At 36.4% G+C, this 23,503-nt stretch overlaps 1 protein-coding gene across 1 annotated transcript in view; it reads right to left on the reverse strand.

Moving 5' to 3' along the window:
* The window catches only part of LOC100251481 (uncharacterized), a 60,441-nt gene that overhangs the window by 33,438 nt on the left and 3,500 nt on the right, over nucleotides 1-23,503 (reverse strand). The window contains exons 3-6 of the mRNA XM_010662246.3: nucleotides 21,499-21,617; nucleotides 12,165-12,210; nucleotides 5,308-5,380; nucleotides 5,164-5,221 (exon numbers count right to left, since the gene is read on the reverse strand). Of these exons, the coding sequence (XP_010660548.1) occupies nucleotides 5,164-5,221; nucleotides 5,308-5,380; nucleotides 12,165-12,210; nucleotides 21,499-21,617 (296 nt within the window). The remainder of the gene's footprint in view (nucleotides 1-5,163; nucleotides 5,222-5,307; nucleotides 5,381-12,164; nucleotides 12,211-21,498; nucleotides 21,618-23,503) is intronic.

Below are 23,503 nucleotides of genomic sequence, written 5' to 3' on the forward strand. Positions count from 1 at the left end.
TGTTGAGGAGTATGAGCACAAGAAGACTGATGAAGAATCCCATGATGAGACATAAACGAAGTAAATGGGGCTGAAAAATATTCCCTGGCATTGTCACTGCGTAACACACGAATAGAAATATTGAACTGGGTTTGGATTTCAGTATAAAATTTCTGGAAAATAGAGAATAACTCAGCTCGATTTTTCATTAAAAATAACCAAGTACATCGAGAATAGTCATCAATAAAAGTGACAAAATACTGAAATCCTAAAGTAGACGCAGTCCGACAAGGACCCCAAACATCAGTGTGGACAAGCTCAAAAGGAGACTTTGCCCGATTATTCAAACGCTTTGGGAACGAGACACGAGTATGTTTCCCAAGCTGACATGACTCACACGGAAGCGACGACAAAGTGGAAAAATGAGGGACCATCTTCTGGAACTTGGAGAGACTAGGGTGGCCCAGACGATTGTGAATGAGGAGAGGAGCATCAGTGGAAATGCAAACTGCAGGAGATGAATCCGAGGTGAGGTGATAGAGGCCTTGAGACTCACGTCCTATGCCAATCGTCTTCCCCGTACTCCGGTCCTGCAAGGTCACAAATTTATCAGAAAAGGTAATAGAGCAATTAAGAGTACGAGTGATTTTGCTGATGGAAATAAGATTAAAAGGACATTCAGGAGTATAAAGGACAGAAGTGAGAGGTAGAGAAGGCAGAGGAAGGGTCAAACCAATACCTTTAGCCACAGTTTGAGAACCATTAGCTAAGGTAACAGTAGGTAAAGCAGAGGTAGTAGTAATAGAGGAGAAAAGATCCTTATTACCAGATAGGTGATCAGAAGCTCCAGAATCTAGAATCCAGGGTCCAAGAGAAGATGTGTGGGTAAGGCAGGCAGAGGCATTACCAAGGTGGGCAACAGAGGCAACAGAAGCCTGAGATGCGGAAGAGCTCGGAGGCTGAGGCAGCGGAAAATCAGAGGACTAGGCCACATGGGCAGTGCAAGGAGGTCGTCCATGTAACTAATAGCAACGATCACGAGTGTGGCCAAGTTTATTGCAATAGGTGCAATGAGGACGTTGACCTCTACCTTGGGTACCACTGCGGCCTCCTCAAGAGCTAGTTTGAGAAACTAACATAAAAGAATCTGAAGTGCTATCAAATGGCAAAGTCTGAGTGGAGGAGATACGGAGGAGGCGAGCAAACACATCATCCAAGGACGGAACTGATGAACTACTAAGAATCTGATCGCGAACAGGCTCAAGATCCGGACGGAGGCCAATAAAAGTAAGAACCATGAAGAACTTGTCAAGCTGTATTTGTTGAGCCCCAACATCAGGAGTAAGAGGCATCACAGTCAAGAACTCCTCCTTAAGAGAGGCAATCTGGCCAATATAAGTAGATAGATCCAAGTCCTGTTGGCTGATATGGACAATAGCAGAAGCCACCTTATAAAGACGTTGGATATCATTCGTGTATAATCCTTTGGCCTAAGTCCAAAATTTAAAACAAGTTTTGTAGGCCCGAAGATGAAGAAGAATCTTGGGATCAACCGATTGCCATAATACACTACATAACTATGCATCTATCTTTCCCTACTGTACACGATCAACCTCAGGGATATCTGCCTCTTGTGTAATCAAGTGATCCTCATATCCTTGACCCATAAACCAAAGTTCAACAGAGGCAGACCAGGAAAGATAATTGTCACTACCAACCAATTTCTCCAAAGTAATCATAGGAGATCCAGATATAACAGAGGAAAAAATGGAAGTTTTAGTAACCATATCTACTTATCTGGAGAATGAAGTATATTTGGATCGAAGAGAGCCCTAATACGGCTGCAGATCGCGGCGTGGCACCACCGGAAAGGTAGAAGAACACTTCCTTAGGCACGTGCAGGGATTAGGATGGAGAAAAAGTAGTCGAAGCTCGCCGGAAAATTTGTTTGGAGGGTCGGCGGGGGCAAAAAACCCCAAAAGAGGTACGTGCAGGGCTCGGATGGCAGAACCAGGGATGAAAGAAGGCTAGTCGGCGTCAAGCGAGGCTGGAGGAGGAGGCGCGTGGCTGGGAAAGTCCTCACGCGCCCTCATGCGCCGGCGCGTGAGATGCAGTCGTCGGCCGGAAAATTGCGCATGGCCGGCGCGTGGACAATCTTTTGGTTCCGGTGCCTTCACAAAAGTTGGAGATCTCCTCCAGGCGCTCCTTCTGGTATGGTCGGTGTCGAAAAAAGACGTCGCCGGAAGTTCGCCAGAAAAGTTTGCCGACGGTGAGTGTTGTCTGATGACGATCCGACTGACCGGAAAGTATTGGGAGATGGGGAAGGTGACCGGAATGAAACACGGTCACCGGAAGGTTTCCCGGAGTTGATGACACGGGAAACTGGAAAGACCGGAAAGAATTAGGTTTTCTCCCTTGGCTCTGATACCATGTTGAGAGAGAGAAAAAAAAAGAAGAAAAACCTTAATTCTCATTCATGTAATGTCTACTTACAATTGAGAAATATATATATACAAGGCTAGGAGTCCTAACTACCATACATGTGATCTATATTAACAAGGAAAGATTATACACTATAAATACATTATATTCAACAAACAACAACAATAATAATGCCAACAATAATGATAATGCCAAAATAATAATAATAATAATAAGAAGAAGAAGAAGAAGAAGAAGATTATTGTTATTGTTGTATTTTTGTTGGAACTATGTTCTTTGCCTATCAAAAAATAAAACAACAACAATGAAACAATACCAACAATAACAACATCAACAACAACAATGTTATCAAAATTAATAAGACCAACAATAATAATAATAATGGAAGCAATGACAACAATAACAATAATAACAATAAACAAATCTACTAGATTGGTGCTCCATTTGTGGGCACTCCTTTGAGCATTACCATACTAGACTAGAACATGGTAAGCAGATCTACAAGGTTGGTTGAGGAGATACGTCCAACATGGATCTCCTCCAATGGGCAACATCTAGTTGAATTTTGATGGATGCTCTTTAGGTAACCCATGGTAATTGGGAATTGGAGGAACACTTACAGATCATCATGGAACATTATTGAAAGCATTCACTAAGAATGTTGGAGTGGGTCTATTCAATGAGACAAAGATTTTAGCAGTGATGGAAGGACTAAAACTTGCTAAAGTTAAGGGTTTATCCAACCTTCTAGTAGAAGGAGATTTTGCAATAGTAATATGTTGGGTAAATAATAAGGAAAGGAGCTCCTAAAGTTTTGATGGATGGCCACCCCAAATTTTTGGCATTACTCTACAATTAAGGTGTTCATTTTGCTAAATTCCTCAAGTACCCAACCAACTGGTAGATATGTTAACAAAACAGAGAGTTAAATAGTTGATTCTTTTGGTAGGGATTTTCCAATCTCCCCCCCTACCAAAAAAACAAAATGCTCTTGAGTTCATATTTGTAACCATTTTTAGATGTGCACCTCTAAAAAATATCCATAATAGATAGTTTTTTCCTACTTTTGATTACAATTACGTAGTCATTATGCTTGAGGAAAGGATTTCTCATCTTTCCTTGTACTTAATCAATGACAATAAAATGTTTGTTTCTAATAAAAATAATAATAATAATTAAGACAACAATAATAACAAGACAACTACAATACTAATAGGAATAACTATAACAACAATAATAGTAATAATAACAATAACAAATAATAATAATAATAGTAGTGGTGATAATATTAAAAATAATGATGATGATCATTGTTAAGCTACCAACTTTTCTAAAAACTCAGACTATTAGAAGTTAGGGTCATTAGCTAACATCCTCACCCATGTGTGGTAATGAAAAAGAGTTAGGTCTTGGGCATAACATAACTTGTTAGCTATAGGGTGCTAAGGCAATGAACTGAAAGACCCTAGTGCTCTTGCCCACTTGTTGGGCTTAAAGTGGAATTTAGCTCCTCATGAACAAATCTAAGGCTGAATTTCCTTAAACTAAACTCAAATTGAGAAGCAAAAGCCTTTTGGATGAACAATTCAATCCTACCAATGAGGAGTGTGAAACATAGGTTTCTTTGACATATTACCCAAATTTTGAATGTTGAGAATTGCTAGGCCATTGTTGATTTTGAATCCTACGATCAAGAAACTTACTTGAGGCGAGTCCTATCCATGGAGGAGTCGAATGCTCTCTTAGCTAACAAAAACATTTTCTCTTTTCCTTTTTCAATACAAATAAATAGAAAAAAGGCATTCATCTTATTAGTTGGAAGTCAAGAAACAATAGTAGTTGAGACATGAACCTAAGACCTCTAACTCTAATACCAACTTTCTTAAAACTTAAATTGTTAGAATTTAGGCCCACAATGCATATCAAGCTAACAATCATGATGATAAAACTCACTAAATTATCAACTTATTACATGATATAATAATGAATTTAAAAAGTTGGAACTTTTAAGATAACACAAAGGCACATATCAACAACACATGGTAGTACATTAGTTAAAATTTGGAACTAAAATCATATCTAAAAATTCAATAAGTTTATTTTTGTGAAGTTTGTGATGAACCTATGCATTAGTTAGTCAAACTCAACTATTCAAAATTCTAGTATTCAATATTTTTATAAGATATGATATAGTTTAGCATCTTTAGATCCTACTATCTTTCATGAAATTAGTTCTATATATTTTTTACTATGTAAAAAACTTATGATACACAATATGAAAAAATAGAAAAATGATATAGGATAAGTTTTACGAGTTGACAACTATAGTGATAAATATTTAAAAAAAAAACAAAAACAAAACTAAGGGGAAAAAGCATTAAAAACACAAACTGTCATTTATGAAAACAAAGCAAGAATGATTCATGATCCATCTACTGAAGCAAACAAGATGTTTAATGCTTTGTTAAAAGCTCTAAGGAGGATCCCATGCACTAAGGAGTACCCGCAGCAAACATGATAAACCAATGTCAGAATATTTCAATGAACGTAAATATTACAATGATTTTAAAATGAGTGAAAGTCAAAACTATAGAGAATTAAAAAATCAATGTAGAAAGGTACTGAAACTTCCGTAGCGAAAGATCATAACTCGATTTTGCTATGAAGCATATGCAAGACACACTAGCAAGCCCACCACTTGAAGTTTAAAATGTAAGACCCACCCATCTATAACCATCTTACCTGTCAGCATTGATTAGCCAATCAAAGACAAAATTTTCAAGCCCAGACCAAAGCTTTTCTGCAATGAGGTTAAGCCCATTTCAGTTTACCTAAAACAAAAAAATACAAGTTGAAATGCAAAGGCAATATAACAATTAACCAAACCTGTAAGTCCCTCCTGTGGACAGCACTCTACAAAACGAATACATGCCGAGCAAAAAATGCATTCCACGGCAAGCTGAGGGACAGATAAACACATTTCAAACTTGGAAGTATATTTCTTGGTATAAGCATAATACTGATGATATATGGATAAGGGGGAGACAGGTGTTTTAGATTGTAATTCAAGTATTTCTAGATGCTTTCTACTAACAGGTCCAAATAAACAATAATGATTTCCAGCACAACATACCTATCACCTTCTAATATAAACATTACACCATTCCTAACCTATTGGCTATTAACCAGGCAAAATATCCACAAGCAAATCAAGCAGCAATGCACTCATTACAAATTTTCAACAACATTCCATCTAGTCATGTACAACTGGGAAAAACATAGCAAGTTGCCCATGAGCAAGACAATATTAATGTATTATGTACATGCACATCAAGGTTTAAGAAAGCATGCCTCAGGGGTAAAACTAATATAGGACAACCATAAGATGGTTGTCTACAAGCTAGGTGGGCTAGGGCATCAATGTTTTAGGATTTAAGGAAATGAATGAGGAATAAAATTATGGCATTCAGAAAAGTAAAATTGAAGACAAAAATAAATAAATAAATCTTCAAAGTCTCACTAAAACCTTTTAGGAGTACCACCTAAAAGAAAAATAATGGAGTTTGGCCATTAGAAATTACCAGGTTTGCAAAAAATTTAATATTATTCATCATCCATTTTCATTTTACAGCAGTTAGCCTTATCTATATGCTTTAAAAAACTTAATAAAACCATGAAAAAGAAACCTAACTTATAGATAGTAACTTATTAAGAATCTTATTTCATTCTTAAAATTCCTAAATCTTCCAAATAACAGAATTAAAAGGAAAATAGAAAATTTCCTCTTAAAATTAAAAACTTAAAGACTTTATAGAAACTTCTTGTAATTCTTTACAAGATTCCAATGTCAATAGAATCTAAGATTGAGAAATTGCAAAGAGATTTTCTTTGGTTTGTAAGGCAAGTTATGTCATCATGCCCTTAGCACATGAACCCTTCTAGTATAAATTAAAATATCAAGAGTTTCTTACTAAAAAAAATACATTGAAATGAATTCATAAGTATAGTGGAGGACAAGAGATCCGTCCAAAATATCAAAAAAAGAAAAGGAAAAAAAAAAAAGAAGAAATTGATCAAAACAAAATAAATATGTATAAACCACTCCAACAGAAATGCATACTAAGTTGTAGCTCAAAGGAAAGAGAATAATATACAAGTGATCTACACAAATCAGGGAGGAAAAAATAACAAAAAGAAGTTGGTTTCTTAGCTCCTTGCTTTGCTAAATGATGAAACATGATTAGCTAACCATGGAGCTCAAGAGAAAAAGCATCCAAAGTTTGTGGCAATATCATCAATTTTGTGAAGGCACTTATCACTTACCATACTTCCACACACCTCTTTCTTTATTAGTCACCTACAAATTAACAATAGCAATCTCCTTCAACTCAGAGATTGGAGAGACCTAGAACCTGGCCCTATAGAAGACCTTCCAAAACTGCTACTATCTTCACCTCAATGGTAAAACTCTCTCCAACATATTTAGAAAAATCTCGCAACACTTTACCACTAGGATCTATAAACACTCCTAGGGCAAGGAAAACCCTTGTCATGCATTTTTTTCCTTTAAACTTTGAATTAGAACTACGAATTTCCTTTAAACTTTGAATTAGAACTAAGAAGCAATTTTAAGTTTATGTATGTATACTGAACTCTAAATCATATCTGGTAAACTTGGTTGACACTAACCCCTAATGTAAGCTCATAGTGATTAAAGATTCAGTTGTCTCGTAGCAGTCACAACTCCTACATGTCATTTATCATGTCAACGTATCTATCTAATACTCCTTTAATTTCTAAAAACCACCATAGCCCATTTCTATAGAACCTCTTATATACTTTCTCTAAGTCAAATAGAGAACATAAGGAGGTTTTTTGTCTTATCTTGACTTTCTTATATCACCTAAATAACAAAAAAGGCTCCCACAGTATTATTGTATCATGGTATTTGCTCATTCACTCCTTTCAAGAGTTCAATAGCCTCATCATAACTTTGATAGCATGATTTGTGGTGCATGGAATATCTTGAACAATACAACACAAAGCAACCCCACAAGAGAAAACTATTCCATACAATACCTTTTCTTTTAGGCAATCAGATTTATAACATTGAGATAAGAAACATTAATTAATGCTTGACATTTCTGACTACACATCAAATATTCCCCAAACATACCTATTGTTAAGATCTTCCCCAAACTGCTTCCCAAGCAAAGAAAAAAAAACACACACACACACACACATTCTAAGTGGAGCACAGGATCCCCAAATCTCTTTCGCTAGGAATACTAAATTATTCTCAGTACTTAGGGATCTATAATACGACTTGATATTGAAGTTTTCCCTCCTATCATCTTTCCAAAGTAAAGTATCCCCTCCTTCTTGCACTTTCAATGGGTAAACAAGCTCCAAAAATTGGGTCATTTCATCTATCTTCCAATCTTGGAAGGGTCCTCTAAATTGAACCTCCCAATGGCCACCTCCGACTCCTCCTATATCCCATTAATCCGAAACTATAGCATTTTTGGAGGAGGCTATTCCAAAAAGCATAGGGAATGTCTTTCAACTTAAACTCCCCCTCCCATCTGTCCCACTAAAATCTTGTTTGTTTACCATTTCCAATTGGAATAGCTAATCTGAAACTAAACTCTTCCCACCTTTTTCTAATGTATTTCCATATGTTCATCCCAAAAGAAGCTCTCACCCCTCTAGTAGTTCATCCCCCCTCCATCTCCCTAAATTTTCCATGAATTATCTTTTTTTATCAGAAACAACAAATGTATCAAATTAAGGATAAAAAAATACAAAAAAAGAATGAGGAATCCTCCAAAAATACAACGAACTAATCATAAAATATGTTGAAGCATCCAAAGTACTAAGACTATACAATAGTAAAATACCACATGGGAATATACAGAAAACAATAATTGAATAATGTCCTTCCAAACAACCTCTCCTTGCTAACCCACACCTTTCAAACTATACACTAAAAACTAATCAAGTTGAACCACATCCTTAAATGCTATGATGCAAGAAGCCCAAAAGGAGGCAAACAAATGAATGACATCCCAAAGAGCCTCTGAAACCCTCGCTTTGTCCTAAAAAATCTGAACATTTCTTTCTTGCCAAACAACCCAAATCAAAGCGAGACAAACAGTTTGCCAAATAAACTTGCCTACAATGGAGCTTCCCAATCCCTTAAATGAGATCATATAAAAAATACTCCTAAGAGGAACACAATCCAACTTAGTTGATCTTAAAAGTCTATGCCATGGACCCAAGTCAATGGACAATGTAAGAAAATATGATCTACCATTTTTCCACTCTCCATACACAACAAGCAAACATCAGGACTAAGGGTTTTGTAAGATCTTCTCAACTGTATTGTGCCATTGGTGTTTACTTTCTTGTATGACACTAACTAAGCAAAGGTCTTGAGCTTAAATGGGACTTTAGATTTCCAAACAAAACTAGTTGTAAAGAACGAAACTGAATCAGATTGATTGGATAAGACTAAAAAGAATGACTTTACTATAAATATTTCTAATGAAGATAATGACCAAGCTCTCACATTTAGGACGAATGGAGATAAATACAAACAAGAGATTAAAGTTCTAAGAGAAAGGGTAAGTGAAGCCAATAATTAATGAGATAGGAAGGTTTTTAGCCATCACAATTTTGAATAGACTTGGGAATTGAGAATACAAAGGTTGATCTCCCCATTTCAAAATCTTCCCAAAATCGAATTCGTGCCCCATCACCCACTACAAAATGAGTATATCTAGTAAAATCCTAAAAGACCTAAGCAATGGCCTTCCGAGAACAACAATGTGACCACCTAACTATAATATTAGCATCCCACCTATTAGAATGAGTCCTATAGATGCTCAGAATAGCCTTATTCAGAAGAGCAAAACTTTCCCTAAGAAACCTTCATGGTCATTTCCCTAATAGAGCACAATTCCTTAAAGAAATCTTCTCAAACCCAAAGCCCCCTTCAACCTTGGATTTACACACCATGTCCCAACTAATGAGACAGTCTCTTTTGTGCTACCCAACCCTTGACCAAGGGAAATCCCTATACAATTTCTTAATCTTTAACGCCATTGATAGAGGTATCTTAAAAAAGAAGAGGAAATAGCTAAGGAAATGAGACAAGCACAACTGGATAAGAGTTATCCTTCCACCTAATGACAAAAAGAATTTTTTCTGCCTATTTAATTTTTGCGAGATTCTCTTAATCACCAAATCCCAAAATATACATGTTTTTGGGTTTCCCCAAAATAGGAGACCCAAATAAGGGAAAGGCTAATCAAAGGCCTTACAATCAAACAACAAGGCTAACCTAGTGATCTGATCCTGACCCAAGTTGCTACCAAAGACAATACTCTTATCAAAATGGATCTTAAGTCCAAATACATCCCAAAAAACTAATAAAATTATCTTAGATTTTGCATTTCTTCCAAACATGCTCTAAAAAAAAGATCGTGTCATTTGCAAATTACAGATGAGACACTCTAATCCTACTCCTACCCATAATGAAGCCTTCTAATAACCTACCATCCTCAACTCTCAAAAACATTCTACTTAACACATCAGCTACAATGGTGAAGAGGAAAAGGGACAATGGATCTCCTTATCTTAAACCTCTAATTGCTTTGACCCAACTTTTGGCATTTTCGTTCACTAAGATTGCAAAAGTTGTCGAAGACAAACAACCTCTCATCCAAGTCCTCCAACTAGAACTAAACACCTTCCTTTCAAGTACATGGTCTAGAAAACCACAATCCACATGATCGTAAGTCTTTTCAAAATTAATTTTGAAAACTACCACTTCCTCTCCAAAGTACCTTTTTCTCATTCACTATCTCATTAGCTATCAACACCGCATCCAAGATTTGTCTTCCTTAAACAAAAGTTCCTTGTGAAACATGAATAGTTTTATGAAGAACACCTCGTGAAACATGAAAAGATTTTCAACGAATGATCTTCCTCCACAAGCTCTCTCGCTCAAAAGAAAAACCTTCACAACCATTTGCCTAGCAAGGCTTGATTAAGACCCTCCAATCTTCTTAGCCCCAGTCCTCCGTACTTCTTATCCTTACAAGCATTTAACCAATTTACCAAATGGATCTTTCCTCTTTCCCACATAATTCCCCACAAAAAGTCTCTTTGAATTCTCTTTCATATGATCCTCACTTTCCTAGGAATTGCACGATTCTTTGATTTGAATACTTCTTACTACTTAATTACATACACGCAGAAAATTTCCATTCACATTTCTAATTTATTAAGTTTAAAAGTATAATGTTAGTTTATCCTGAGAAATAGTCAGTTAATATTAGAAGTTGTATCATTATGTCAGTTATTGCAAATTAATGAACTAGTTTAGATGATAGGGAAACAAATGGAATTTTGTAGCAGAACAGAACAAGGAAAAACGAAACCAAAAATAAAAATTTAACAGGAAATACATTATCAGCAAGATGAGGTGTCTTCAACTATACACCATAATGTGATTTGAATAATTTTTAAAATCTTGATGATACATAAATAGAACATTTTGATTCATATTTCTAATTATCCATACAAGCATTGACTAACCAAAACTTGTAGTGTAAATATCAACATTTTCAGAACCGAACCGGTCATTAACCGAAAAAATTACCGATTCACGGTTCACTGGACAAACCGATGGTTGAACCGCAGTCAAACCAGGAACACCATAAATGTATAATTTAAATATTATTAAAATAAAAAATATTTAGAAGAAATTAAATATATATATAATTAAAATTTTTCATAAAATAAAAATACTTATGAGTAATTAAATATATATATATATATATATATATAAATAAAATTAAAATTTTTAATAATATTTCATTTTTATATTTACTATCTCAAATTAAATGACAAAAATAAATATAAATATATTTTTTTAAAAACCCAAATTTTTTAGATAATCCAATTTTTAGGTCCATTTACACCCATTTTTCAAAGAACCCATCTGCACCATCCATTTTCATACTTGATTTCCACCCTTCGTTTAAAAAACAAAACCCTAAAACCCCTTGTTTCTTCACCAGTTGTCTCCCATTTTCCCTCTTTCTCTTCTTCTTCTCCTTTTCTTCTTCCAGCCGCTTGCTCCTTTTTTTTGCTTTTTCTCCTTTTCTCTTTTTCTTCTCCATTTCTTCCCTTTTATTTTCTTTCTTTCCCTCTCTCTCTCTCTTACCATACCCGCGCCTACCCTGACCAGTGGCCACCTCACCATTGGCGACAGCTCGAGCATGACTACCGATTGTCGACCAACAGTCTCCCATTCCCACCATCTCGCTATCTCTCATGGAAAAAAAAAAGACATGCTATGAATTGTTCGATTCACTACAAATCGGCCGATTCACTCAATTCGCCAGTCTAATCATCGGTTTCGACGGTTCAAGGCCGGTTCAATAAGTCATCGGCCCAAAAGGGTGGACCAAACCGAAAAGGTCACCGGCCGACGGTCGGACCGGATAGTCCAGTCCGGGTTTTAAAACAATGGTAAATATGCAATAAAAACATGCTTGTTGATTTTGCAGATACAAGATAAAATGGCAAAATATAAACAAATAACCAAAGATTAAATATATTAGTGTCATAGGTTAGTATTCCTTAACATGCATTTTATATTTATACAAAATAATCATTGAGTCTACTAAGAGGAATAATATCCTCATGTAACTAGTAGTAATGATATAAACCTTTCTCTGGAACGTAGATGCGTCATTTGCACCCTTCGGGGATTCACTGCAACAAAATGAGAAACATAAAATTATAAAAACTCAACAATGAATTCATTTGATGAAGATCTTAACGAAATCTCCAACATGCCTCTTCTAGCTTTATATTTAACAACCAAAACTAAGAACATTATTTCAGAATAGACATAAGCAAAATTCCATGATTCTTCTCTTCTACTACACCTTTGATTTTAAAATCCTCATTTCAAAATCTAAAGCATACGTTTCTATAGTGTTGTATGTATCCATTTATGTGTCACACAAGTTACAACTGTATAAAGCAATGCTATTTTTACACCACTTATAACTGCATCTAGAACCCCTCTATCAAAGTCGATCACTATATAATATCCCTCCCAAGAAGTCATGCACACCAAATATTGTCATTGATTGGATATACTAGCATCTCTCCATAACTTTTGCATTGTCTTTGAAGCTAAATTATACTAAACTCCAAAACTAAGAACACTGTCAATTATAACATTTAAACATACTTTCTCTTTTTATAGTATAGTAAATTTTTAAAATAAGAAAAGAGTAACACTTAGCCCCCAACCTATAAAAGCAGTTAAGAAGCCCCCAAACCATTCATTAATGAGGAAGAATCTTCAAGATATATCTAAGAAAATAATGAAAGGAAATAAAGAAATCTTAAATTACTTTATCAAGGGATTTATGTAATTTGCAGTTTTTTAGGTTTTCTAACATCATAATTAGTCAATAGCTAGTATTTGAGTTTTATTTGGAATTTAGAAAGTTTTAAACTCTCTTTAAAGAAGTTTCTAAACTTTCTATTTTCTAAATTAATTTTTTCTCTTTTTAGAGTTTCTATTTAAGTATTTCAAATTTAAAACTCTTCTCTGTTAGAAACTTTATTATAAAAGTTTTTATAAAGCAAGTTTTTGATATCTTTTAATTTTTAAAAACAAATTAATAATTTTAGGAAAGGAATAAAGTCCTAATAAGTTACTCCATAAGTTAGATCCATTTTTTAATAGTGTTATTTAGATTTTAGAGTTTTCTAAACCTATAAATAAGGTCAATTGATGAAAGCCAAAATTAATGATTGATGATGAATAATATTAAATTTCTTGCATACTATGCAATATTAAATAGTGAGACTATTGTTTTTCTTCTAGGTGAGACTCCTAAAAGGTTTTAGTGAGACTCTAAAGTTTCATATATTTTTTCTCTATATTTTATTTTACTTTCCCCATCTGTAATTTTATACTTGTTTCTCTCATTAAATCTTAATAGATTGAAGCTTTAGCTCACCCATGTGATTGTAGACAACCAACCGAGGGTTGTCCTCCTTTACCCCCCTAAAAAAAATAATGTAGACTCCCCTTTATTGGACCTTGTACATTGTGATTGTAGACGACCAACCAAGGGTTGTCCTACTTTACCCACCTATGCTAGCTTGCCCATTAAAAAAAAATGATGTAGACTCTCCTTTATTGTACCTTGTACATTCTTTTGTATTTTATCTTTTTGTATAAATCTTCTTGTGTAGCAGAGGTTTCTTTGTACTTTGATCAGGTTTATGTATTTTTGGGGAGGATTTTTCATCCTTCTCATGAATTCTTTATATGTGATTAATACATCTCTTGTTTTTTATTTATAAAAAAAATATCGATTGTTGGACAACTATTGAGCAACTCAATAATTTCTAAATTACTTATGAACAGAATGTTTAAAAAAGACGATAAATGGAATTACTAGGGAAAATTTCAGCACATGCTCTCAAAAGCACACTCAAGCTCTGCATACAACTTACAAGGCACCCTAAGTTGGTGGAGCTGCAATTATTTCAATCCAAGTTATGTGGAACTAAAGATGAAGATTCCAAAAAGAGATGAGTGATCTTAGTCCACTTCCAGTAAGATAGAAAATGACATACAACATAATGGAATAATCATGTAGAGAGATTGGTATTTGAAACCCACATTAACAATTTGAAACCCTAAGTAATTATAGCATGAGCCTTGGTTTGAATGATGTTATGTTATGCTATGCTACAAACACTAAGGTTATGTTTGGTTCCCGAAAAATTTGAGGGAAAATGAAATTAAAAGAAAATAGAGAGGAAAAGTAGAAGGAAAGAAAAAGTGAAGAAAAATAAAAAAGTTTAAAATCAATAAATTGTTTTTATATACTACTTCAAGCTCATTTCACTTGATGATACTCTGTATCAACTAGGATACCATTCTGATATCATAAAAAAGATTCATACTTAAATGGGGGGTTATAGGAGTTGAAGAGATGAGGGTTGGAGGAAGGGCTTGGTTTGGGATTGAGTCCAAGTCCTTTAAGATTTCAATGGAACTATTCAAAGGGAAGTTGTCTAAAGTTATTATAGAGAGGGATCGAAACTTTTCTAGTTGGATTAGATTCAAAGAGAGGGGTTTGTCTTTATTCTTGGAAGGAGTGGAAGAATGTTGCCAAAAGGAGAGCTCGAAGGAGTTCAAAAACTTTTGGGCGGAGGGAGGAAGGAGCTATTAGCTTCAGTTGCGCAGCAATGAGGCAGGAAGATACTTGCTATGTTCGGGGTTTTCTATGTTAGCAAATTGTTTTGTGTTGATTTTTCTAAAGGGGAAGGGATTGTCGAGGGGGTGGTTTGGTCTTGCTTAAAAATTTAAGACCACTGGAATAGAGCCCCGAGAAAGAAGGAATGCTACCTTTAAGGTGAAAGCTGGGAAGAGTCGTGTGCCATTGGAGGCCATCCCCTTGGCTAAGCAGGGAACAGAGAGTGAAAAAGTGTGGTTGCACTATGGGGATGTCAATTCTTTTAACAAAATGCATTTCCTTAATCAATGCTTAGTGGGAACTGGGGGATGTCTCAAAGGAGGGCCCGTTGTTATCATCTTTGGAGAGTTGGGCTAGATACCATTGGAGGTTGAAAGGGAATCTATTGTTATTCCTCTTGGGAGAGACCTTGATTTTGTTTGAATTCGAGTTGGCAAGGGAGGCAAAAAAGGTGTTGCAAGAAGGGTTGAGAGTCTACAAGCAAAGGCCACTAAAGCTGGAAAGATGCAGTCCAACAGTAGGCTGTCTAAGTGAGAGCGCTCAACCAAATTCCTTCTAGGTGAGTATAGTGAGACTCCCGCTTTGTCTGTGGCATAAGGTTTTCTTTAAACAACTGGGCGATGCTTGTGAGGGTTACTTAGGGGTCAATGAGGAAGTTACAGGTAGTGGTAGGAGATCTATGTTATTTGGTGAATTTGTGGTGGGAGACTCCTCCTTGAGCTGCTCCAATGGTTCGCCGAGTTGAGAGATTGAAGACAAGGGAGAAAAAGAGTGGTGAACCACACGCAGCTGTTCATGTGAGGATCACTGGACAAAATCTAGTAGAAGAGGTGTTGTCTTTTGATAGGACGAGACCATAGTTGTGAAAGGCGGCACGCCTAGGCACCAAGCGGCGCGACGCCACCCTCCGGCACCTCGCCTAAAGGCAGGCGACGCCCCTTCACGAAGGGGCCGCTTAGGCGTGCAAGGCGCGACGCGGTCCATAGGTATGCCTCGATCCTCTACCTTCTTCTTCTTCTCCTTCTCCTTCTCCTTCTCCTTCTCCTTCTCTTCATCTCCGGCGTCGGGTTGCAAAGGGCAGAGAGAAACCTTAATTTTTATTTTTATTTTTTTATTTTTTTTTTACCAAAACAACATCGTTTTGGCCCTTTTTGTTTTAAAAAAAACAGGTCAAAACGACGCTGTTTTGGAGCCTGTTCCTTTAAAATAAAAAACAAGCCAAAACGACATTTTGACCCTGCTTTCTCTTCCAGCCCCTTTTTTTGGTTGTTTTCAACCTGACAACTCTCCCAAATTTTGCCCTAGCCTCAGTTGTGCAGTGGAGAAGTGAAGAAGACAAAGAAAAGGAAAAATATATGTAAATTAGGGTGCGCCTCACTTCACTAAAGCTTGCGCCTTAGGCTCTAGGACTACTTTGCGCCTTGGTGCACCTTGAGCCTTTTAAAACTATGGAAAAGGCCAGTAGAAGGGGCGGCTTCTCCAGTACCTTTCGTGGAAAGGCTGCAACAGGAAGGGCGGGAGCAAGAGATTGCAAGCATAGCATGGGAGGAGGGTTTTTAGTCGTCTACTGCTAAGCCAGCTTTACAGGGGTTCACAGAGGCAAAAGCCAATTCTTCTTTGATTACGGAACCCATGGGTGATGCGGTTCGGCCCTTTGGAGAAAAGGTCCAGCCCAAAGAAGGGTGGCTAGGCCAGCCTGTTGTTAGTGGGCCCAAGGTGGTTAAAAAGGCCTAAGTTTACCCTTTTATTTTGGCCCACGATAGTCTATTGGGCCTAATCCATGCAGAAGCAACATAGAAGGAAGGGTTTAAAGCCCAACTTTGTTCTCGTTCTTATAGTGGTGTTATTTTACTCCTTAAGTGGGGGGTGTCGCCAATTGAAGAGCATGGTTGGTGGCTGTTGGGAGATGTCCTATCTCTTGTAGATGAAGTTTTGATGTCAAAGATGGTGCGTTTTCAAGGTACAATGTCTATTTCTATTCCCGACTCAGGGGGAAGGACTCTTTCTTCTACTCCTCTCTTTGGGGCTTTCAGGGAGGCTCATCGGGACATGGGTTTGATTTGCTGAGGAGACATGGTGTTGTCAGATAAAGAGGATTCGCCACTGGTAACAGGTGTTAGAAATGGCCCTCCATCCTTGATCTTGAAGGATGGAGCTTTTTGAAATGGAGGTAGGTCTTTTTTCAGTTTCATGTCGTTTTAGAAATTGCAAGGGTAATTTTGTATGGATGTTTTCAGGAGTTTATAAGCCTGTTTTGGCTAAGGAGAGAAAATATTTTTGGGCTGAGTTGAGTGTTATTTGAGGTTTTGGAAATGACTTGTGGTGTATTAGGGGGGATTTCAATGTGATAAGATTTTCGAAGGAAATGAAAGATTATATAAGTCTTTCAGCTACCATGAGGCGTTTTTCAGAGATTATCGACAAGCTGCGCCTCAAAAACCTTCCCCTATCTGATGGTAAGTATACGTGGTGTGGTGGTTTAAATAACCCTTTAGCCTTTAGGCTAGATCATTTTCTAGTCTCTGACGATTGGGAAGAGCAGTTTAGTAGATTGGTTCAAAAAATCCTACCAAACCTAGCCTTTGATCATGTACCAATAATGTTGGATGGTGGAGGGATATGAAATGGAAAGATTCCATTCAAATTTGAAAATATGTGGTTAAAGGCGAAAGGGTTCAAAGACCTCATAACGAACTAGTGGAAGAGGCATAGTGTTCAGAGGTCTCACAGTCATATTTTGGCAATTAAGCTCAAAAGCTTGAAGCAAGATCTTAAAGTGTGGAACAAGGAGAGTTTTGGGAATGTGTCTACCAAAAAACTTGAGGCTCTAGCGCAATTGGGATAGTAGGATGCAAAGGAAAGAGAAAGAGTCCTCACAACGAAGGAATTTGAGGTTAAAAAGAGTGTCGTAGATGAGTTTAAAAAAAGGGCATTATTTGAGAAGATGTTTTGGAGGCAGAAATCAAGAGAGTTATGGCTAAAAAAATGGGATAAAAATAAAAAGATTTTTTCACAAAATGGCTAACACACAAAAAAAAGAATTTTCTAGAAAAGTTAAGGGTAAATGGTGTTTCACTAGTGAGAGAGAATCGTATTAAAGAGGGGGTAGCAGGAGCTTTTCAACTAATGCTTTTTGAGACGGGGAAGTGGAAGTCAAGTATAGAGGGGTTGGTATTTAACTCTCGGTCACCGGCAAATTCAGTAGCCTTGGAGTTTCCTTTTTCTGAAGAGGAGGTTTTTTCTGCCTTGTCTAGTTTGGGCGAAGATAAGGCACCGAGTTTGAATGGTTTTACTTTGGCCTTTTGGCAAGGTTGTCACGATGTCGTAAAAAGAGAGGTTATGGGCTTTTTTGGTGAATTCTATAAGTCGGGATGCTTTGAGAGAAGTTTAAATGCTACTTTTGTAGTTTTGGTGCCTAAGAAGGGAGGGGGCTGAAGAGATAAAGGACTTCAAGCCTATTACCTTGGTCAAGGGTTTATACAAACTATTGACTAAAGTTCTAGCTAATAGACTCAAAAAGGTGGTGGACACTTTGGTCTCGGATTTTCAGCATGCTCTTGTGGGGTGGGAGACAAATTTTAGATGTTGTATTGATTGCTAATGAGACCATTGATTCTAGACTTAAAAGATAATTTGAGAGGATCCTTATACAAGTTGGATATAGAAAAGGCGTACAACCATGTAAATTGGAGTTGTGTTATTGCAGTTATGGATAAAATGGGTTTTGGCTCCAAGTGGTTGTATTGGATCAGATGGTGTATCTCTATGGTCCGTTTCTCTATTTTGGTCAATGGCACTCCTTCTGCTTTTTTAAGCAACTCTAGAGGGTTGAGACAAGTAGACCTTTTGTCTCCTTATTTGTTTTTTTTAGGGATGGAGATCCTTTCTTGCTTGTTTTCTAGGGCAAAGGATGGTGGCTTTATTGAGGGGTTCGAGGTTTAAAGAAAGGCATGAGACAGGAGTAGAGGTCTCCCATTTGTTCTTTGCAAATTACACTCTCATTTTTTGTGATGCCAACAAGGAAAATTTAGAGTACCTAAGTTGGGTTTTTATGTGGTTTAAGGCATGCTTAGGTCTAAAGATTAATCTGAAGAAAAGTGAATTGATCCTTGTTGGGGACGTTCCAAATTTTGAGGAGTTTGCCGAGGTTTTAGGTTGGAAGGTGGGTACTCTTCCAACCACTTACTTGTACTCTTCCAACCACTTACTTAGGCCTCCCCTTGGGTGCTCCTTACAAGTCTAATAGGGTTTGGGAAGCGGTGGAGGAGCAATTCCAAAAAAGGCTTGCTTTGTGAAAGAGACAATAACTTTCGAAAGATGGAAGACAGACATTGATTAAGAGCACATTATTTAGTCTACCCATTTACTATATGTCCCTTTTTGTTATCCCCTAAAGAGTGACGGCTAGATTGGAAAAGATTCAAAGAAACTTCCTCTAGGGAGGAGGGGCTTTGGTGAATAAGCCTTATTTGGTTAGTCAATTGTTTGCATGGAGAAACAAAAAGGGGGTTTGCATTTTAAAAGCCTTTCACTCTTCAATAAGGCCCTTTTTAGGAAATGGTCTTGGAAATTTGTGAGGGAAAGGAAGCCTCTCTAGAAACTGGTAATTGTTGGCAAGTATAGGTTATAGGAACGGGGATGGTGCACAAAGAAGGTGAAAGGAAGGTATGGAATAGAGCTTTGGAAGGCAATTAGAAATGGATGGAAGGTCTTCAAAGATAAAAGAAGTCTTTAGGTTCACTCAGGGAATGGAGTGAAATTCTGGAAAGATAGGTAGTGTAAGGATTTGCCTTTGAGTGATGTGGCCTTTTTGCTATTGCTTCCTCTAAGGATGCTTGAGTGGTCAATGTTTGGGATGGGGGCAGTTGGGGTCTAAGATTTATTAGACAATCAATGATTGGGAGTTGGAGGATGTTGATGCCTTTTTTGGGAGGTTGCATAACTGCTCCGTAGTTTTGGGTACTAATGACGCCATGGTTTGGTTGGGGACTAAGAAAGGAGATTTTCCAATTCATTCCTTCTACTTCTCTTTGGCAAGTAGGAGTGCGGAGCCTTTCCAGCACAGTAAAGTGTTGAACTCTTAGGCCCCTACAAGAGCTAGCTTTTTCGCTTAGGAGGCAACTTGGGGTAAGATATTGAAACAAAATCAACTCAGAAGGAAGGTATGGAAGATGCCAAATAGATGCTACATGTGCAAGGTTGAAGAGGAAACGGAAGTTCATATTCTTTTGCACTGTCCAAAAGCAAGCATATTGTGGTAGATGGTTTTTACCCTATTTCATGCTCTTAAGTTGGAGTGGCTTCTCGATTGGCAAAAAGAGGAAAAAGGCTTGGAAAGTTGCCCCTCTATGCATTTTTTTTTTTTTTGGTCCATTTAGAGGGAAAGAAATAGGAGAGCTTTTAAGGATAGGGAAAGCTTAAATCAAACAATTCAAACTTCTTTCTTATATCTATTTTCGGATTGGGTTAGAGTGTACATGGGGGATAATGTTACTTCTTTGATAGATTTTGTGGATTGGTTAGGATCCCCATAGAATGAGGTTGCTTTATGTATATGATAAATCCCCTATTGGTTTTTGTATATGTATACATCATGTATACCTTTTTTTCAATACAATTTCCTTTTACCTATCAAAAAAAAAAAAAAACTCATTTCACTTATTTTAACTATTCCATATAAAATTAAATAATTTAAAAATGCATAAGTTTTTATATAATTTTAATTGTATTTGATTTTCTTTAGAATTTTTTATAATACAATCAAACATGAGAAAATTATTTTCCTTAACAGTTTTTTTCTTTTCCTTAGTACTTTCCATGATAACCTAAGGATAAATATAATACTACAATAAGTGACATGCATATAATTTCAGAATTTTTTAAGATTTCTTACATGCATTAGACTTGGCTTTTTTTTTCCTTTAATTCTCATTCCAAGGATAAAAATCAAAGTAACATGTGCACCCTATATTTATTCTTTCTTTATTCATAACAAATCTAATTTCCATAAATAACACTTAAAGTACTAATAAATTTTTATTAATTCATAAAAAATTCCAAAAATAACCAAACTCTAGGATGGGAATAGATTTTTTGGTTAGAGTGGAAATAGATTTGGTGGGAATTTTTTTGTTAGTGATAATAGATTTGATGGGAACCACAAATTCCTAAAATTAACCAAGTATTATGGTTGTGATTAGAAAAGAATTATAAGATTCAAGTTAAATGCTTAACAATTTTTATTATTGTTTTACATATTTTATACATATCCTTTCTATAAAATCCAAAAAGAAAATGCTTGAAAAAAACGTATAAATATACATAATGTTTGTATTATACACACACACACACACATATATATATATATGTATTGTTGATACTCTATAGATTGCTCCTAAAGAGAGGAAGAGGTTAGAAAAATAATTATAATGGTAGTGAAAGTCTTAACTATGAGAAAAAAAAAATAAACAGTTATTAAGGCACTCACGTAACAAATGTGCTATACACCTTAGCAAGACAATGTAACTTTACAAAATGTTTCAAAATAAAATTTATATGCAAGCATATGTCATGAACCGGTAATCTCCAACAAGCACAATCAAACTATAAGTATCCTATAAATTATAGTTTTTCCATAATTGTTGTGAGTACAAAACATCTAAAAAGGAAGGCTTTTGTCCCCTAGACAAGATATAACTGGAATCTGAAAAAACATTCACAAAGAAAAATGGTTCGAAATGAAATGGAAAAGAATGAAGAAATGACCAACCTTTCTCTCCATCTAAGAAGAGCTTCCAAAAGAGGCACAGGTGTATGTCGTGCCACCATAGCCAATGAATCTAATACTTGCTCATAGGCTGGGTCTGATGGCCGAAGGTACTGTCCATCCTGTAAATTCCCAATGTAAAAATGAGAAATAATGCATAGTCTATTTAATGAATATAGCAATGGCATTTGTTCAAATAAAATAACCCTATTTCACATGATGTAGGATATCAAAAGGCATGTGTTAGTACATTTATACTTGTAGAAGAAACTACATGAACCCTAAATTCCTCATCATCAGTCATCAAATTTTATCTATCATAACAAATCAACATCTACAAAGGATTTAAAAGACTTTAGGCTTATTATCCTAGTAGACCGTTTGTATAAAGTCCTAACAAAAGTTTTAGCAAAGAGACTAAAGATGGTGGTGGCCAAGATGATCTCCAATTCCTAAAATGTTTTTTTAGAGGGTAGATAAATTTTGTATGTGGTGCTCATCGCAAACAAGGCAATAGACTCTATTTTGAAGAGTAATGCTTGTGGAGGATTATGTAAGTTAGACATTAAACAGGCGTATGACCATGCCAACTAGAATTTCTTGATCTTAGTTCTTCAAAAGATGAATATGGGTTGAAAATAGGTAGGATGGATTAAATGGTGCACATCTTCTACAAGGTTTTCTATGATTGTTACTGGTACCCCTTTTGGTTTCTTCCAAAGCTCCAAAGCCTTGAGGCAAAGGGACCCCTTGTCTCCCTATTTATTTGTTGTCGCAATGGAGGCCCTTAGTTGCCTTGTCAAGAGAGTTAGGGAGGGTGAATACCTTATGGGAGTTAAGGTGAAGGGGAAAGGTGGTGAAGGGGAGGAGGTGTCTCATTTCTTGTTTGCAAATGACACTCTTGTTTTTGTGAGGCTTCCTAAGATCAAATGGTCCATTTAAGTTGATTGCTCATATGTAGAAGCTTTATCAAGGCTTAATAAGAGTGAGCCAATTCTTATTGATAGGGTGGATCATGTTCAAGAGTTGGTCTCGAAGTTAGGGTGCAAAGAAGGCAAGCTTCCGTCTACTTCTCTGGATCTTCCGTTGAGTGCTCCTTTTAGATCAGTGATGGTCTAGGATGGAGTGGAAGAAGGGTTTCATAAAAGGCTTTCAATATGGAAAAGGTAATATATCTCTAAAGAAGGGAGACTTACGTTGACCAAGAGTACTTTATCTAGCCTAAACATATACTTTTTATCTTTATTTAGCATCCTAAGAAATGTCAAATTGAGGTTAGAGAAAATTCAAAGGGGCTTCCTTTCGATAGATGGGGTGTCAGAGAAAAAGATGCATCTTATGAAGTAGCTAACGGTGTGCACGAAGAAGAGTGAGAGGAGGGTGTTGTCGAGCGTTAGATGTCTTTCCTTATTGAATAAGGCTCTTTTGTGCAAATGGAATTGGAAATATGCAATTAAAAGAGGAGCATTTTGAAATCAGATCATTAGTGGAAAATACAAAGAAGAGGGAGGATGGCGTTCCCGTGGAGTGAGTGATGGGTATAGGGTCAGGCATTGGAAATCTATCAGAAATGTTGTTTGAGGATTTTGAGGCTCAAGAGGCCTTAAGGTTAAAGGAGCCATTCTCATAGGAGGAGGTGTTTGATGCCCTTTTAGGCTTTAACGGGGATAAACTACCAAGACCTAATGCTTTGTTTATAGCTTTTTGGCAGTTTTCTTGGAAGTTTGTGAAGGATGAGGTGATGGGCTTCTTTAGGGATTTTCATGAGCATAGCAGTTTTGTCAAGAGCTGAAATGCAATCTTTTTAGTTTTAATTCCAAAAAAAAAAAAACAAAAAAAAAACTAAAGATTTGATGGATTTTAAGCCAATTAGTTTGGTAGGTGGGTTGTACAAGTGATTGGCCCAGGTGTTAGCCAATAGACTAAAAAATGTAGTAGGAAAAGTGGCTTTCAAGGCCCAAAATGTCTTTGTAGAGGGAAGACAAATTTTGGATGCAGTGTTTATTGT

Source organism: Vitis vinifera, chromosome 14 (genome assembly GCF_030704535.1).
Source record: "Vitis vinifera cultivar Pinot Noir 40024 chromosome 14, ASM3070453v1".
Classification (NCBI taxonomy): Eukaryota; Viridiplantae; Streptophyta; class Magnoliopsida; order Vitales; family Vitaceae; genus Vitis; species Vitis vinifera.